At 60.2% G+C, this 16,430-nt stretch overlaps 4 protein-coding genes across 4 annotated transcripts; 1 reads left to right on the top strand and 3 right to left on the bottom strand.

Annotated features, from left to right (window-relative positions):
* Positions 1 to 1,650: 1,650 nt before the first annotated feature.
* Positions 1,651 to 5,270, bottom strand: INDA1_4 (Amino-acid permease inda1). The gene is made up of 3 exons (XM_047987276.1): positions 3,399 to 5,270; positions 3,281 to 3,338; positions 1,651 to 3,217 (listed from the first exon to the last, which is right to left on the bottom strand). The coding sequence occupies exons 1-3, from the start codon at positions 3,675 to 3,677 to the stop codon at positions 1,836 to 1,838; spliced, it is 1,719 nt and encodes a 572-aa protein (XP_047843260.1). The 5' UTR covers positions 3,678 to 5,270; the 3' UTR covers positions 1,651 to 1,835.
* A 6,596-nt stretch (positions 5,271 to 11,866) lies between these two features.
* On the top strand, positions 11,867 to 13,431 carry JDV02_005935 (uncharacterized protein). Its single transcript, XM_047987275.1, has one exon. The coding sequence runs from the start codon at positions 12,385 to 12,387 to the stop codon at positions 13,159 to 13,161; it is 777 nt and encodes a 258-aa protein (XP_047843259.1). The 5' UTR covers positions 11,867 to 12,384; the 3' UTR covers positions 13,162 to 13,431.
* Positions 13,432 to 13,549: 118 nt separating this feature from the next.
* On the bottom strand, positions 13,550 to 14,215 carry JDV02_005934 (Methylated-DNA--[protein]-cysteine S-methyltransferase; the record flags this gene model as incomplete). The annotated part of the gene is made up of 1 exon (XM_047987274.1): positions 13,550 to 14,215. The coding sequence occupies one exon, from the start codon at positions 14,213 to 14,215 to the stop codon at positions 13,550 to 13,552; it is 666 nt and encodes a 221-aa protein (XP_047843258.1).
* Positions 14,216 to 15,325: 1,110 nt separating this feature from the next.
* On the bottom strand, positions 15,326 to 16,243 carry ISA1 (Iron-sulfur assembly protein 1; the record flags this gene model as incomplete). Its single annotated transcript, XM_047987273.1, has 2 exons — positions 15,326 to 15,363; positions 15,466 to 16,243. The coding sequence occupies 2 exons, from the start codon at positions 16,241 to 16,243 to the stop codon at positions 15,326 to 15,328; spliced, it is 816 nt and encodes a 271-aa protein (XP_047843257.1).
* Positions 16,244 to 16,430: the final 187 nt, after the last annotated feature.

The raw sequence follows: 16,430 nt of genomic DNA, 5'->3' as shown, positions 1-16,430 counted from the left end.
TGACGCCCTTTGGACCTGACCCGGCTGCCCTGACGCCCCTTTTCCTCTCCCCACGGGGAGAAACTGCCATCGACGACCTGAATCGTTCATACTGAACGTATTGTGTGAGGGGGTGTGTCTCGTACGTAACAGCGGACCCGTTCTCTGGGTCCCTGATCCTCGTCTGCCGGGTCTCTCCAGGTTTCGAGGGCAGTTGTGGACATTACTAGTACGTAGTAGCCCGCCTGGTGGAGGTGCTTCCCCAGAGTCAAACGCGGAGAGTACGTTGCGAGAGGCGGTCCATTATTGCGAGCAGGGAGGCTTTACTACCATCGCTTAGAAGCGGGCCATGGTCACGCTGGGCCGGGAACGTTCTGCGGGGTGCGGAGATGTGGGGACGCCGCCGTTTGTTCGTGAGACAATGCTCCATCCGCGGGCCTCGATCGATTCCCAACCCCCGGATGCGGTTCCCACTGCATGGCTGCTGTCCCGCCGCCTCAAACGTCGTCGCAATGCGTCTTGTTCGCATCTCGTGGCCGCTCCACCCCCGGATTTCTACCCCAGGAAATGGCTCATAACACTATTCAATGGACAGTCGCGTCGTCAGTGCTAGAGACACGCCTCCATGACTCGGCGCCACGATGCCTCGTCGATGCCAAAGGCTCCGCAGCGTCTGGCGAGGAGAGAGGAGAGCGGAGTTTCCAGGCTGCCTCCCGGGGATGGCCGCCACCGACAGCCGAGGGCAGTAAAGGGGCTGCGATCATCAGGGGCGTTCTTACCCTTTATTAAAGTTCTAGGAAGCTGCGTGGGAGCCTCCACCACGGGCCTGGGCGGCCGCCCGCGTTGGCTGCAGCTCATGACGCGCTTCACACATTTTCCTTCCAGTAGTAACTAGTACGTGCGTGCGTGCGTGCGTGCGTCAAGGGAACGGCTCGTCGCGCCAAAGCTTCCATGACACACTCGAATGAGCACGCAATAACCACCTTATCTATCTGTGTATTGGATGAAGGACTTTGACACGCAAAGGGCTTGTCGAGGCCAATACGAAGGTGTACTTGGTAGGGCGCGGGTGCTTACTGATGGACATGCCCCACAGGCGACATTGCTCCCAATGTACGGAGTAACTAGGGCGCAGATGACAGAGCCTACCTACCTTCCATTCGCACTTCGTACCTTGGCCCGCGTCAAAAACCAGACCGCACGCCTTGTCAGCAAATTTGCCTACCTGCACGTATTTTGTTCCCAAGAGTGAAGCTCGCCATGCATGTCTTGCAATGCATTTTCGACCTCGAGGCGAGAAAATTTTCGCAAAAGCAGCTTATCAGCGACGACGGCCCGTTGGCCACTTCATGGACGATGGCACGCAACTGCGGGAGACGATGCAACCCCTCATACCGAGCCTAGTACGTGGGTAGGAAGATCCGGGGCCCAGCCCCAGACAGCAGTCATTCCAGGAGCGGGCAGCATTGTCTCTCGCTCCCGCGACACGGGCGCCACGCGACGCCGACACCGATCTTCAGGGTCCGAGACACGACGACACCATGGCGATGCATACGTAGTGGCACGTCCATGTCCCGCCCGCCGAGCTACACCTTCTACCGCGCAACCCGGGGCCGACGCGATGCATCAAATATTGTCACGGCTGGGATTTCGGCAGATCAGAAGTTCAATACTGCTCATTCACTCAAGCTATCAAGGTACCCTCCCGCACTTAGCCTCCCCTATATGGTATCTAGTAGTAAATGGTGTACAGCAGAAAACATGACAACGTAAGGGAGTCATCTCTCAGGTGCGGTACGGCTCGGCTCGTCGCCCAGCCAGTGCCATTCCCTACTCCCATCCACGCAGGCACCCTTCTAGAACGTGTGGTGGATAATGCGCCTCCACGCCGGTATGGCAGCCAGCTTCTCACGGTACGCCCGGATCTCGTCCCAGTCGAGCTCACGGCGGCCAGTGTCAACGTCCATCTGCGCAGTTCGCAGCCAGCCAGTGCGCTTCCACAGGTATCCGCAGATCCAGAAGAAAATGACGACGGGGAAGGCGAGGTACTGCTTGAAGAAGCCCTCAACGGTGCCCATGCCCGGCTTGCCGGGGGGAGCGACGATGGCAGTGTAGAACTGGGCAATGAGGACCAGCACGCACAGGATCAGGCCAAGCCACGAGCCATAGACGCCACCGATGGCCTTGAACGGGATCTCGTCAAGGGTGTGTCCGTGATACTTCCAGGCGTTGCGGAAGCGGATATGCGCCAGGCAGATCGAGCCCCATGTAAAGAGAGCAGCCAGACCCGACAACGCAAGCAGCCAGTCGAAGACGACCGGACCCTGGGCGTTAAGGTTGACGAAGGCCAGCAGACCGAACACAATAATGACGAGAACCGAGGGGAGGGGGCGGCCAGACTTGTCAATATAGGTGAAAATCTTAGGCGCATAGCCTTCCTGGGCAAGAGCCGTCAGGGTTCGCGAGCCGCCATAAACACCAGAGACGCCGATGGACAGCACGGACACCAGGATGACGAGGTTCATGAAGTGGTCGAAGCCCTTGAGACCTGCGTACTTGCCAACTAGGACGAAGGGAGAGGCCTTAACGTCAGCATAGGCGCTCTCGGACAGGAGCGCAGGGTCGTTGCTATCGATGAGAAGGCCGACGAAGAAGAGGCCGAGGATATAGAAGACGGTAATACGCCAAAAGACCTGCTTGATGGCACCAGGCATCGATTTGGCGGGGTTGCTCGTCTCAGCAGCCGCGAGGCCGACCAGCTCCGTTCCAGAGAAGGAGAAAGCGGCCGTGACGAAGACGGAGCAGAAGCCCTTGAAGCCGTTCTTGAAGGCGCCAGGGTCATACCAATAGCGAGCACCCCAGTATTCGTCGTAACGGCCGCCCTTGGGGCCACCGCCGCAAACGAGGACGAGCGAGATAATCATAAAGATGACGGTCGCAGCCAGCTTGAAGACCGACGCCCAGAACTCTTCTTCGGCGTAGCCGAGAGCGCCAAAGATGTTGATGATGAGGATAGCGAGGAGGAAGATGGCGATCCAGACACCGACTGATATATCTTGGTTCCAGTATTCGATCGTCAAACCGCAGACTGTTAGTTCGAGAGGCAACACAACGGCCCACTGGAAGACGTAATTCCAGCCCATGGCGAAGCCCCAGGACGGGTCGATGAACCGGGTCGAATAGGTATAGAAGCCACCGGAGACGGGATACATGACAGCGAGTTCACCAAGAGCGTACACTGCGGGGGAACGCTATTAGTCGCACGTCATCCAGGGCCGACATAGGTGTATCGCAAACTCACCGACGTTGAACATCATGATACCGATGATTAAGAAGTCGACAAAGAGAGTACCGGGTCCCTGGAGATGGTGTCAGCTCGGCGAGACAACAGGCTCCAACGCGTGGAAGGCTTGACTTACACCCTTGCTCAAGGCACCACCGGAACCGACGAAGAAACCGGCACCAATAGAACCGCCAATGGCAATCATGTGCAGATGGCGCGCCTTCATGGGGCGCTCCAACTCGATGAGGCCGGTGCCATAGTGCTGCTTCTTGAAAGACTCGGCGTTGAGACCATTGCGCGTGAACCAGTTGGGGTGGCGTTCAACAACGTTGTCCTTGGGGATAACGGTGCTGGTGCCCTCATAGGTGGCACCGTTGCCACCCTTTTCGTTGGCGAGGCTCTCCTCCTTGGACATGGTGAAGTGCCTTTACAGCGACCACGCTGAAGGGATCCCTGCGGTGTGTGGCACGCAAGAGAAAGAGGCAAAGACGAAGGGAAAGGGAAGGGGTATTGAAGAGTGAAGAGTGGAATGCGGAGGAAGAAAGGTCTCCGTGCAGGCTGAGGATGGGAGGTCGACCCTTCTTAAGCCGGGGGGAATACTTCTGGAAGGACGGCGATGGCTTGCCTCTACACCTGGGAGAAGGGAGGAGGGAGCTGGGAAGGATGGGTGGCCTTTAGTGCATGGAGGAAGGGGGGGTGTGCGACGTTTGGCAGATCAAGGCTGGTTGCACCAACAGGAGGGCCTGCTGGCCAGATTGGATAGGACGGTCTGGGTCTGGGGGGCTGAACGACGGCAACGGCGACGAGCGAGAGGGTGTGATTAGGAAGAGGGGGGGGGAGCGTGAAGGAGGCGCCCGGTGGAATCGAGGAACGACGGATGATGCCCCAGACAGCGAGGAAGGGTTCCATTGCGGCGCACGAAGCAGCAAGGTTCCGCATCACTTGGTCGAAGAGGCGCGCACCGTGGCGGAAAAAAAAGGCCAACCGACAAATTCCCTTTTGCCTCATGATATGCCATTGAGTAAATGGCTGGAGCCATACAAGACAGCAGGGCGCCTCTTGCGCAAGACACGGATAGGCATCTGAGGACGAAGGCACCGCCACAATCGCCAGCGACTTTCCCCCTCATCCTCCTTTACCCCGGCGCAGCTCCGGTGTTGGAGGCGACTCTGCTTGGCCTGGCGCGACCTGGCTTGGTCCGGCACGATGGAGCGCAACAAACGCGAAAGCTAGGCACTTGTGTGTGCACCCGGCAAGGGGTGTGCGTCAAGGTAGTCCCCGTCGACTGACTTGCGCGACGCGACAGGCGGGCAGACGCTCACGCTGCCAGACGGCCCCAGCACCAGGACCTGGTCCAAACAAGAAGGAAGGGAAGCCAGGGCCCCAAAAGCAAAGGCGTGGCGAGCATAGTGCCGCACCGCACAACAGGGCTCGACCTCGACACACGGGTGTGCGGCGGATTAGCGCGGATTGGGGGGAGAGCCACCAGGGAGCCTGTGCAACGAGCGTGAGTTGACTCGCAAAAAGGGTGCGTGTCGTTGGCCCAGACCCGGACCAGGCCTACGAGCGATAGAAACCCCCATCCATGTGCCGCGAGCCCACTCACATTACCTTACCTTAGGGCGATAGCATTATCTGCCACTAAAAAAGGTTAATTAAAGAGCAGTCTCTGGGATCTTCATCACCAGCAGCGCCGGTGACTCGCTGGCGGGCCTTGGCTGGAAACGGATCCGCCGCCCGCACTTGGGGCGCCACGGGCACCCGAGCAACATCCCCAGCCCTTGCCAGGTGGCCAGGCCCGCGGTGGCCCCGAGTTGCCTGTGTATTGGGTGCCATCGTCATGGCTCGTGCTCTGGGGGACGACGACAGCGATGACGCCGTCGACGCGACGTACTGTATTGCCGAGTCGGCCAAGGTCCTGGAAGGGGAGGGGAGGAGGAAGAGGAGGAGGAGGAGAACCGGACGCTGCATGAGCCGACCGAGGCGCGGCGGCGCCCAACTAACTACGGATGACAGGCCGTGGACAGGAAGGGGTCCAGTCCACGCAACTGCATCAGGCAGCTGGCAGAGAGGCCGCGGCACGGCAACCTGGAAGGCAGGCAGGGCTGCGCACTGGGTGCCAGCGTGATGCGCTTCGGCTGCGACCAATGGCGGCCGCGCCGTATGCGGTCGCATGCGGACAACTCGGGCAGTTGGAAGCCAAGCATCCCAAGGTCGACTCAATGGGAATCTGGGGCCGTCCCTTGGGGCCATCCCCTCTCCGAATACCCCAATCAGCCACCGCAACGCAACGGCATCCATGCCATGATCCGTGGCATGGCATGGCATCCACTCCACGCCATCACCGGCTGGGTCAGCCGGCGGGGGGGGGCGACGACGCAACAGAACATGCGGGCATCGCGCGCAGCACGAGCCAAGCAGTATCAGCCCCGCCCCTCCTCCTCCTCCACCAGGCCCGCCATACAGCCAGACAGCGCCCGTCTGCTGGAGGGGCGATTCCCCTCCCCCAGCCTGCCTCCACTCAAACCGTGGAGTTAGCGCGTCTGGGCCAGCCCACAGTGTCCACCATACCCACCTGTAGTGCTGTACCGCACGTAAGGTAGGCAGTGGGAGCAAAACCTCCAAGCGCAAGAGGCGCTTGACGACCCTGAGGCAGCCCGCCCGTTCATCGCCAGAGCCGTTGCGTCTCCGGTCAAGGCCAACGTCGCCGAGCGCCGCGGATATCGCGGGGGGGCGCCCCGCTGATGCAGTGTCTGGACAGCGTGCGGCTGTGCTGGGGAACACGATGAACGTGGGGCACGGCTGACCGGGCTGAGGTTCTGATAATGATCACGAGGAGTGGACGGGCCGTCGCCAACAAGGGCAGTGAAGCAATCTTTCGGCAATGTTTCAGCACAGGAGTCGTCTCTCAGCGCGGCATTTCTGTCTGAATAATCGCCGTCAGCATCCATCCAAAGTCGCTAGCACGAAGTAGTAGATCCAGCTGCGGGCAGATACCTATACTCGGAGGAAGGCAAGCGTGCTGCAACAGCATGCTGAACGGCGGGCGACGGACTGCCTTGGCATCACTGGTGCTTACGCCCACACCATGCCATGGGAAGGCTGCGAAGCAGCTCGGGGACGATACTCTTCTTGTTGCTGCAGCGCTGGGGCACGCTTGCAGGCCAGCACGTGCCGGGTCTTGCGCTCCCGCAACACTGTGCGACAGCGGCCCGGCTGGTTCCCGAGCCGACGTCCGGGCCATCAACTGCTCGGGGCGGAGAATGAGATGCTTCCAGAGACGCTCGCCTGGTAGAGTATATCGCAACGACTCTCTCTCGCTCAAGGTGGTGCGAAGACTGCGACAACAGGCCAGGCAGCACACCGTCATCGTGAGAGACTCCAGTGCAGCCGGCAGATACCTCTAGTTGGCCTGGGAAGTCAGGGGTGCGCTAGAATTAAGCTACGCGCGCAGGATGTAAGCGTGACGGGAGCTATCTGCCAGCGCTGTGTCTATCACTGGGGTCTCTGCAGGTAGGTTACCTTGGGTAGGGTAGGTACTTGGTGTGCCGCGCAACAGCACCTGCCTGCCTTGCCGGCCTGCATGTTGGGTGCTCTTGCACCGTCAACCCATGCTTCTGGGTCATGCAGTAACCTGACTTAATTCCTCAACCCGCACTGGGCCGGCCCCCACCGCGGCTGCCTTGATAGCCCAGCAATAGCCTACATAACAGACGCGGCAGGGGGGAAGTGCGTCCACGCTCACCAATCGTTGCCCCTAATCTCAGTCAAGTTGGGTTAGCACTGCACCTGCACACTCTCTCTCCGTGGCCTTCAGGGTAAATGTGCATGTGCGACGCTATTTTAATGAAGTACCCAGTAACTCAGTACTAGGAGCTCCTTCCCTCAGTCGAACCTGCTGTGCGGCACAGCTCACAACAAGGCAGGAACACCCTGGCAGCTGGCATGCGGGCAGGGCATGGTCGCCGTCAGGAGTGATCAACAAAGGTTCCCAGCCATTGGCAAACAGCAAGATTGTCGCCCAATGGAAATGGCAAGCACCATCCAGGCCCCGGACGATGAGGGCGACGACATCCCTGTGTCTGCGCGGGCGCGAATGCAAAGGAGTAGATCAATCCACCCATCCACCTCCAAACTTTGCCACACTATATACGAAGGCAGTACGTGCGTGCAATACCATACTGTAGGTACTTACACCACTTCAACGCGACGCTTCGGGTGAACACCACCAAGGGCGACGATGTCGCCGCCGCCGCCGCCTCCTCCTACTTCTCCTCTTTGAAAGATGGAGAAGCTCATGCAGGTCGCCGACCCAGATGTCACCTCGCGTCGTGTCGCCTCCAGCCGGTACCGCCACCCAAACCGCCACAGGGCGAAACGCGAGCGAAACACAGATCGGGTCTCGCGCAAAGCAAATCTGCGAAAATTCCCCTTGACGGCGCAAGGACGATGTGGAGGAAATCCCCGAAAACCTTGGCTCCTCAGGATGCCGCGGCGTCCTTGGTTCCGCCATCAAGCCTCGCAAGCCTCCCAGAAGCAAGCAAGCCAAGCAAGCCAAGCAAGCCTCCCCATGACCCCGGACGCCGCCCCGCGCTCCAAGCCTCACTTGTCTGGGGCTGCCAACGCCGCCATTTGCCTCCCTTGCGCGACCACTGGACGCCATCAAACGCCGCCGCCACCACCGCTTGGCTGCCCACAACCATCGTCTTCGCCAGGCTTTGGCTGTTGCCGCTCGCTTGGCTTGATGGCGCACGCTCTCCCTTGACACATAGCTTTCATCCGAGATGTGACGCCCTCTCGGCCGCGTCTATCCATGCTCAACCGTTCCGCTTCACGCGGAACTTGACGCTGGCCCCCGTGCATCCTTTGCGTAGATTCAACTTCGCGAGGTTCAGACACACCTTGTCCTCCAGCGTTGGCCTGCTTTCCCCCCCGCCACACAACCGCGCATGCGACGACACCATCTTATATCAGCGCGCTCGTAGCCCGCGGTCTGGGCCTCCGTCGCAGTGCTGCTTCTCGGGCGCTACAGTACCAGCACGGCACGCTTGCGGGACGACACTTTGTTCGGCTCCCCTCGCTCGCAGTGGCTCGATCGCATGTGAAAGGGTGGGTGCCAAGGGGAGCTTGGCAAGCCTCCTGTCGTCAATGCAAGTCCAACGCGCCGTCGCTCGTTGGGTCGTCCTTGGCCTGTGGCGTTTGGGTTGTTCGGACCTGCTTCCATGCAGTTTTCCAGCGAGCTTCTTTGGCACACCTGCCCTTCTGGGCTGCCACTTCTGCACCCTAGACCGCGGGTCGTCTCGACGCCACCGTGCTTTGCTTAATTCTGCAGTAACCCCGGTGACCGTCGCAGGGGAACGTCAAGCCACAGCCATTTCGTGCCGACGTCGTTTGCTGCAGCCATCATCCCAGTATACTAGTACCAAAGTCGAACGACGCACGAAACAAGCTCGCCAGAAGCTCCGGGGTAGCACGTACCACTGGTCACTGCTCACGGGCGACGGGTGGCACGGAGCGTCCCCCCTGAAGCGCCCTGGAGTGCCTGGCACCGGATCAAGACCCGTGGCCCAACTTGCGGCCGCGATGGCCATGACAACAGAAACAGGCGCTCTCCTGCGATACTTCTGTAAGGAAGAAGAGCTCGGAGATGCTACTGCCCGCACCAGGTCGATGTTCTAATGAAGCACCCAAGCGAGCGCACAGCGGCTAAACATGTATTCGTGAGTAGAGCAACTCTACATCTCGTCAAGGCCCCTCCACTGGCCGGGGCACCGTCTGTAGTGAATGTGGCATCACCTCACTCATCCCGACAACCCCACCTGCAGATGAGCGCAAATAATACCACGCCTCGTGGCCACCACGGGATCAAGAGTTCGGGCCACTGCATCCTATTTTTGCGCTTTGAGACGGATGTGTCATGGCTGCCGGGTGATCAGCCTCCTCTACGGTTTCTCGAAGGCCGGGCAATGGCACAGACTGAGAAAACGGGCGAAAATGGGCAAGGGTTGCGCGCTTCACTGCACGAGATGCGCCGCCGGTCGTTCCGCTTAACCGAGGATGCCACGGGCAGCCAAGGACCCCAGCTCAAATCACTCGGGGTACAAGCAGCAAGTTGACCCCCGGGTTCCGTCGCACCGTACTTCCACAACAACTGAGCACTTTGTCCCCGGCTGACTGGCCACGCGCGACTTGGTCATGGCCGTGATCCGAAGTTCCGGCCATCGATAAAACACAGTAGTGTACATCCTGGCCACTTCGGGTCAGGCTTCTGCTGATGAAGCCAATACCAGATTGCTGAGCGTTCGAGGCTTGATCCTTGTCTACATGCGCCACTGTTCCTCGGGCGTTGACGCTAGAATGCGATATTTACTTCCAGAAACCGCGCGACCCAGACGCTCGAGCCCGCTGGCTAGCATACGCACTTGTCCTCCACTCACACGTCGAATTAGTATCCCGTGGTCGGCCTGGGCGGCATGTTGGGTGAACGATGGCAGCCTGATCTAGAGTCAGGGTTATGTGAGACTCCTTGCGATTTCGATGTGCTTGTCCTCCTGCTTTTCGCATACGAAGTAGGTAGCCTATTGTGCCGAATCGTACGAAGTACTGTCATACACTGCAACCGCTCACGAGCGATACTCGAGGCCACGAGGGACAACCGACACGATTGGCACAAGAAGGCGCGAGGTACCGTGCAGCACAGCATCTCGATGTGCACAGCTACGGGCGCACCATGTCAAGGGCTCAACCCTGCAGGTAGGGGGGATCACGGGGCGCCTTTGGGTCCGAGAACCTCGCTGCGATGGGTCGGGATCCATATTCAGCCTCTTGCGGTCCGCAGTGTTGGCACCACGGCCAGTGGCCTGTCCGATGCTGTGAGTAGCGACGGGTTCGCGAGCATCAGCCCTGTGGATAAGTGAGGGGTCGTACGAAGTTTCGCGGAAAGGTGAGTGATCCGGCTACTCGGGTGCAGTTGTTGGTGCTGCATGCGAGTTTGGGCTACATGTCGCGGGTTAGGCATTCCTTCGCGCCTGGCTGCGGCGATATCCGATAGAGAGGATTACTGTTATCTCGACGGGGCCGTCAGGATGTTTGGCCGCGACCCAAGTGTTCTCGCGCAGCAGCCCTGTTAGTGTCTTTACCCGGAGTCGCTACAGTATACTGTACAGCTGTTATTCAAACGGAGCCTGGGGGCTCGGCAGATCCGGCCGGCTACTACCCATCAACCTTCGCACATTAACCCCGCACAGAATCTGGGGAACGCGGAGCAGCCGGTGAGCAAGCCTCGTCGACGCCAGCAGCGAGCCGCGGTGAGCTCGATGGATGTGGAAATGGGCGTTCCCAAAAGGCTGTCATGGCCGTTGTCAAAATAGTAGGGCCATCCATCACAGGCAACGTCTTTGTACGTAACGTTCTAGAAGGTGGCTTCTAGAGACGTCAGGTGGCGCGGGGAGCATGGTTCAACAATATGGAGCCATGCCGTATGCGTGTTAGCGGTGCGCCGACGTTCGCGGGGCCGGCAAAATCAATGGAAGCTGTCGGACACTGGGCGGAACGAGGGATGTGGAGATTATTAGGGGACGGCAGGCAAGCCGCAGGAGACTCGGACTGGCCGACCAGGAGGATGTGTGGCAAACGGCGACCAACCAATGCCGTGACAAGAGTGAGTGAACCTGTCCTTGTGTGTCTCCTATCTCTCTCGGGCGATGGAGGATGACATGGATCCAGGACAAGGCAGACGCCGACTACAGCTCTGGGGCACAAGACGCCTCAGCTCGTCACGCCAGTGGGCACGCGATGCCGTCCTCCCCCGCGCGCCTCAACGGGGGACATGAGTCGCGCTTACAGTCGAGTCGGTGACTATGGGGTTGGAACGGTTCCGGGCAACAGCACCATGTCCAATTTGGACCGTTGGTTGACGATAAGAGCCGTCACAGACAGGGCCGTTGAGCCAGAAAGCCTTGGCGGGCGACCCGAAGGGGGGGCTGGCCTTGCCGCTGGAGAAGATTGATGTGCATACGAGAGCAAGCTTTTGCTGACGCGATGCTTGATTAGCGATGGTCGAGAGATTGCACCAACAAAACGGTGGAGCCAGAATGCGGCCCGCGCGTCGAGCTCCCGCGCTGGGTCGAGTTGAGCGGGAGCGCGCGCTCACGAGCCCTGGACAATGGGCACGTTGGTCACAGTGGAGAGGCCGATTGACGTTGTTAGCCACGGTGATGCCGGCATTCGCGTTGGATGACGACTGGTCCGACGTCTCCAATAGGATGCAGGTGGTGCAGATGCAGTACTAAACTGTACTGTGCTGCACGAAGCACCGGCTGTGCTATGTATTATGCACAGTACGTACAAAGGTACAGTATAGTATCATGAGCAGAGATTGGCATGAGGACTCGAGGCACATGGTGCGTCATGTTCAAGCGCGCGTATCTTGACGCCATGGCCAAGCGAAAGGTTGCATACGAAGTAACTACGTATGGGCACTCTTGGTATGTGGGCCATTGCGGGCCGCTTTTGCTTTTATCGCGGCGAGAGTCGAGACAATGGGCGCTCTTGAGGTACGAAGTCGGGTGGGATGGTGGCAGGGAGAGTGTGACAGGCGCAGCTGCGTTGCTGAAGATGAAGCGTGATACCCGATTCGGCCGAGCTGACGACAACGACACGCACTGCGCGGCCTCGGCGCAGTAGCAGTGGCGGCTGGTCTGGCTCGCGGGGTTGCCATAGTTCGACAACGTCAAGCACTTGGTGCGCATTTTTCGATGTTAATCTCGGCACCTCGCTATAGGCGCGGTCAGCTTGTCGCACGCTCGTGCTTTCATCACCGCCATCGACAACTGCGTCAATTCGTGACCGGTATCCATTACCACTCTCTATCTGACTATCTCGAGCTGCTCCACTCGTCTGGATCTGGGCCCAGTCACCGGAATTGAGACCCATCAACGGGTGCATCAGAAACCGCTCGTCGCGACTACTATTAGCTCGCCTCCACCGCTTATCTCGATCCTCTACGGACCCGGCCCACTGATACAGCACTTCGCGCGACGCTTATTACTGTACTCTACTGTACTACGTACGTACTACTCCCATACGGACACCCCTTGGAAGGCTCCGCAAAGTCGTCCACCATGGGCAACCCTGACCGGCCGGCCGAGGCATCGGACGACTTTGCGGCGACCAAGGTCCCGGACATGCCGCAGAGGGCTTTGTATCAGCAGACGGTGCCTGTGGCCGTTGAGAGCGGCGACGGCGACGGCGTGGGCGAAGTTGGCGATATGCCGCCTTCATATGAAGAGGCGGCGTCGAGCGGCTCCGGCCGGCCCGTCGGTACCGATGCTAATACCCGCCCCGGGCCCGGGTCCGGGTTGAGGTCGGTGTCCGCCGGGAGCACAGCTGCTGCGGGATCCGACCACGGCAACTCCAGCCAGCACCGAGCCGAGGCGGCCCGAACTACGAGTAGTAGTAGTAGGTGCAGCAGCCTAAACGCCGAGGCGAGTGATGCCCTGCTCGGCCATTCATCAAGCCCGGACCAGCGGCCGCCGCAGCATGATAATCAGCAGCAGCAGCCGAAACCCGCCGACGAGGATGCGGCGGCAGCAGCCCAGCCGAGCGATGCTATCGATATCAGCGGGTACAAGCACACCGATCCCATGAGGTGGGACCTGCGCGAGCGCAACGGCGACTGGAACAAGCTGGACGGCGAGCCCGGCTGCTGCGTGTCGTCCTCCGGCGGCTGCTGCTTCTCATCGCGCGGCGGCTGCTGCTTCTCGGACCGGGGAGGGTGCTGCTTCTCGGACCGCGGGGGCTGCTTCTTCTCCGACACGGGGGGTTGCTTCTTCAGCAGCGGGGGGGCGTGCTGCTGCAGTGATCACGTCGAAAGGGGGCCTGCGCCGTCATCAGGATGAGTTATGGGGGTTGCGCGAGACCCCTGATGATGGGGCTGTGGTCTATAATGCATGGTTCTGATTATGGATACTGTTCGGCAGTGGCGTTTGCGATGAGATGATGTCGATCTGGCTACCTATATCACGAACGTACCCAGCCCAGGAACTCACATCGATGGCCATATGTAGTTGATCCTTTTCATGCTACAATGACTAAATTATGTACAGACTTGGAATACGAAACGTGGACTGGGACATTTCATACAATATACCTCTCTACGCCTCAGAAAGCTATCTAGAAACGCAGCATCATAACTCCACGTCACCAGGCCGTGATATCCGTCACATAAACCAAACACCACAAATCCAAGCCACGTCACTGAACACCGCGCAAATCGCGAGGCCCCTTTCAGGCCCAGCCCACCCAGGGCGTGCCGAGCACGCGGCCCTTGTCGTCGAAGCGGATGCCCTCGGCGCGGAGCAGGCGCCTCTTCTCATCGAGGGTGATGCCCTCGCCGTCACGGGGCCACTTGCCCTTGAAGCCGCCGAGCGACATGCCGGCGGCGACGACGCGGTGGCAGGGGACGGCGGGGGCGAAGGGGTTGCGGCGGAGGGCGTTGCCGACGGCGCGCGGCGAGGAGCCCAGGTGCGCCGACAGGTGGCCGTAGGTGGTGACGCGGCCGCGGGGGATGCCGCAGAGGGCGGACCAGACGCGCTGCTCAAAGGGCGTGCGGCCGGAGGAGGCGATGAGGGCGAGCTGCTGCTCCAGCGTCGCTGCTGTCTTTGTTGTCGCCGTCGTTGTCATCGTCGTCTCCGTCTCCGTCTCCGTCTTCGTCGTTGCTGTCGTACTGGAGGGGGCAGCTGCTGATGACGGCGGCGACGGCGGCGGGTTTGACGAAGTTGTGGCCTTTAGCTTGGCGGGCCGAGGGAACGGCGGGGAGGAGGAGGAGGAGGTTGGTGAGGGGTGATGTTGGGATGACGATGCCGTTTTGGGGGCTTTGTGGGATGATGATGGGCGTTGCGGTGCGGCGGCGTCGTCGTCTTGGTGCTTGCGCTTCGTGCCGGCGGCGGCCATGGCGAGGCGACGGGGGAGATGAGAGGCAAAGAAAGACAGCCGGCAAGTACAATATGAGTTGAGAGTATAAACCTTGCAAACTCCTTTGCCACTGCTTTGATACTTTTTGTCGAGATATATCAGAGCATGAGCGCACAGAGAGAGTGTGCAAACCCGATCTTGGTGCTCCGACTTCACGAGCCGCCGAAATGGAGCGAGGCGGGGGGCGATGGATCGAGTGACAAGGAATGGGGGGCGAAGTAATGAGACGACGGAAATACGGAACGGCGTTGGATCAGAGATGGAGGAGCCTCTGGAGGGGTCAGAACAGCGGGTATATATATATGTGCGTGTGCGTCCTTTTGGCCGTTGCGAACAAAGTGCAAGTGTGCTCGTCCTACTCTTCATTCACGGTCGTTGGGGGGGCGGGCAGCACAGGGCGTGCGTGTGATGACAGGCAGTGCGCGAGTGAGACGCGCGCCCAACATCGAGAGCAACACTCGGATGGGACCGAGCCTAGGCTCGCCTCACCGACGCGAGGTCACGTGCCGTCACGGCTCGCCACTTTCGCCAGCGTTGACCGCACACTGCGAAATGGCCCCCGTCTCACTGGGTGTATCAAAGGGGTGGGGTACGAGTCCTTGATGAAAGAGGCGGCAAACGCAGTGCCTGGGCCGCTGGATCAGCTGCGGGCTCTAAATGCATGGTCCATTCAAGAGGGCATCAAGGCTGGATGCTACGGTAGTGGGAGGGTGTAAAGGTACAGGGGGCGCAGTATATGCGCCGTCTTATGTACAACTGGAGTAGGAGGGCTAGCAGGTAAATGTCCCCAGCGCCCGGATATGTGCCGCAACATGATGTCGTCGTCGGCCTCGCTCGCTGGCCATCATTTCTTTCTCCCTGCCTTTGGTGCCCGCTGCCACGCCGGCGCACGCCAGGATGCAGGCTGAGTGTCTCCAAAAACCCTGACCAGGGTAAAATGCAGTGGTACCTCGCCCTCGCCATTACATGCATGCCTTGGGGTGGACTCCGCTCATGCTCGACTGGTGGGCCGCCCCGTCGTGGTGGTAGCGTCCATGCAAATGTTGCTGTTGATCTCGAAGCATCGTCAGGGGGGCTGCGATCTATGTCTCATACCATGAACGATTCGCCGCAACCGCATTGATCCTCTGCGCCAAGAACCGTCAGCGTCTACCCCTTTACTTTGAACCCTCACACGCCGGTTGGGTGCAATAATCCGAGGACGAGGGATGGGAGATGATGCAACGTACTTATGTTAGGGTTTTTGAAAACGAAGCGCTGGTTGAGCTTGTCCTCAGCCCAGTCCATTTCGCTGCCGATGATACTGAAAAGGGCCTTGCTGTCGATGAGCACCTTGACGCCGTCCTGCTCGACCGTCTCGTCAAAGGCGCCCGGCTTGTCCACATACTCAAGGTGGTACGCCAGCCCGCTGCAGCCGCGGTTGCGCACCCCGACCTTGATGAGCTTCGGGTCCGGCTGGTCCAGCATCATGCGCAGCTGCTCCACGGCCGCTGGCGTCAGCTTCATGGCAGCCTTGCGAGCCCGCAGCTTGGGTCGCGGCCGCGCCGCCTTTGGGGCCTTCGCCGACGGCTGTGGTGTTGTGCTAGTGCTCATACTCGTGTTTGTGCCATTGCTGGGGGTAGTCGGACTCGTGCTTGCGCTCGCGCTTTCAGTAATCGAGGCGGCGGCACTGACGTCCTCGGGCTGTGAATTCTTGGGCGGTGCGGCGGGTTTGGCCGCGACGGGATGCGCCGCCGCAGAGGCGGCCCCCTGCTGCTGCTCGGGGATCTCGCTCGGTCGTGATGGTGGGGTCGGCGGGCGCGTCTCGTGTACCCTCGGTAGGGTTTCTGGCTGTGCTATGGGTGTCTCGTGGATGTCGGCGCTGCGAGGCGAGGACGAGGCGGTGCCAGTCGGAAGCGAGTAGGAGTGGTAGGCGGCCACCAGTCTCGGCGCCGACCACGACGGCCGAAGCGCGCACCAGCTGTGGCGCAGGGCGGCGGTTCGGGCCAGGCAGAAGGATGCGTTCATTGCGGTATCATGAGGTGGCGGGTAGGTTGTTGTGTGAGGTGACGCAGGAAGCAGAGCGCATCGCTTTCGATGTTGACGACGGGATGATGGGATGCGTCAGGCGATTTCAAAGCCGTCTTCGGGTCCCGGGCATTGTCGGTGGCGGGATGGGATGGGGCAAAATGGGGCCACCTGACGTGAGTGTCTC

The sequence above is a fragment of the Purpureocillium takamizusanense genome, chromosome 5 (genome assembly GCF_022605165.1).
Source record: "Purpureocillium takamizusanense chromosome 5, complete sequence".
NCBI classification, from domain to species: domain Eukaryota; kingdom Fungi; phylum Ascomycota; class Sordariomycetes; order Hypocreales; family Ophiocordycipitaceae; genus Purpureocillium; species Purpureocillium takamizusanense.
The sequence above is the reverse complement of the archived record's forward strand: the minus strand, read 5'-3'. Positions and strand labels throughout refer to the sequence as shown.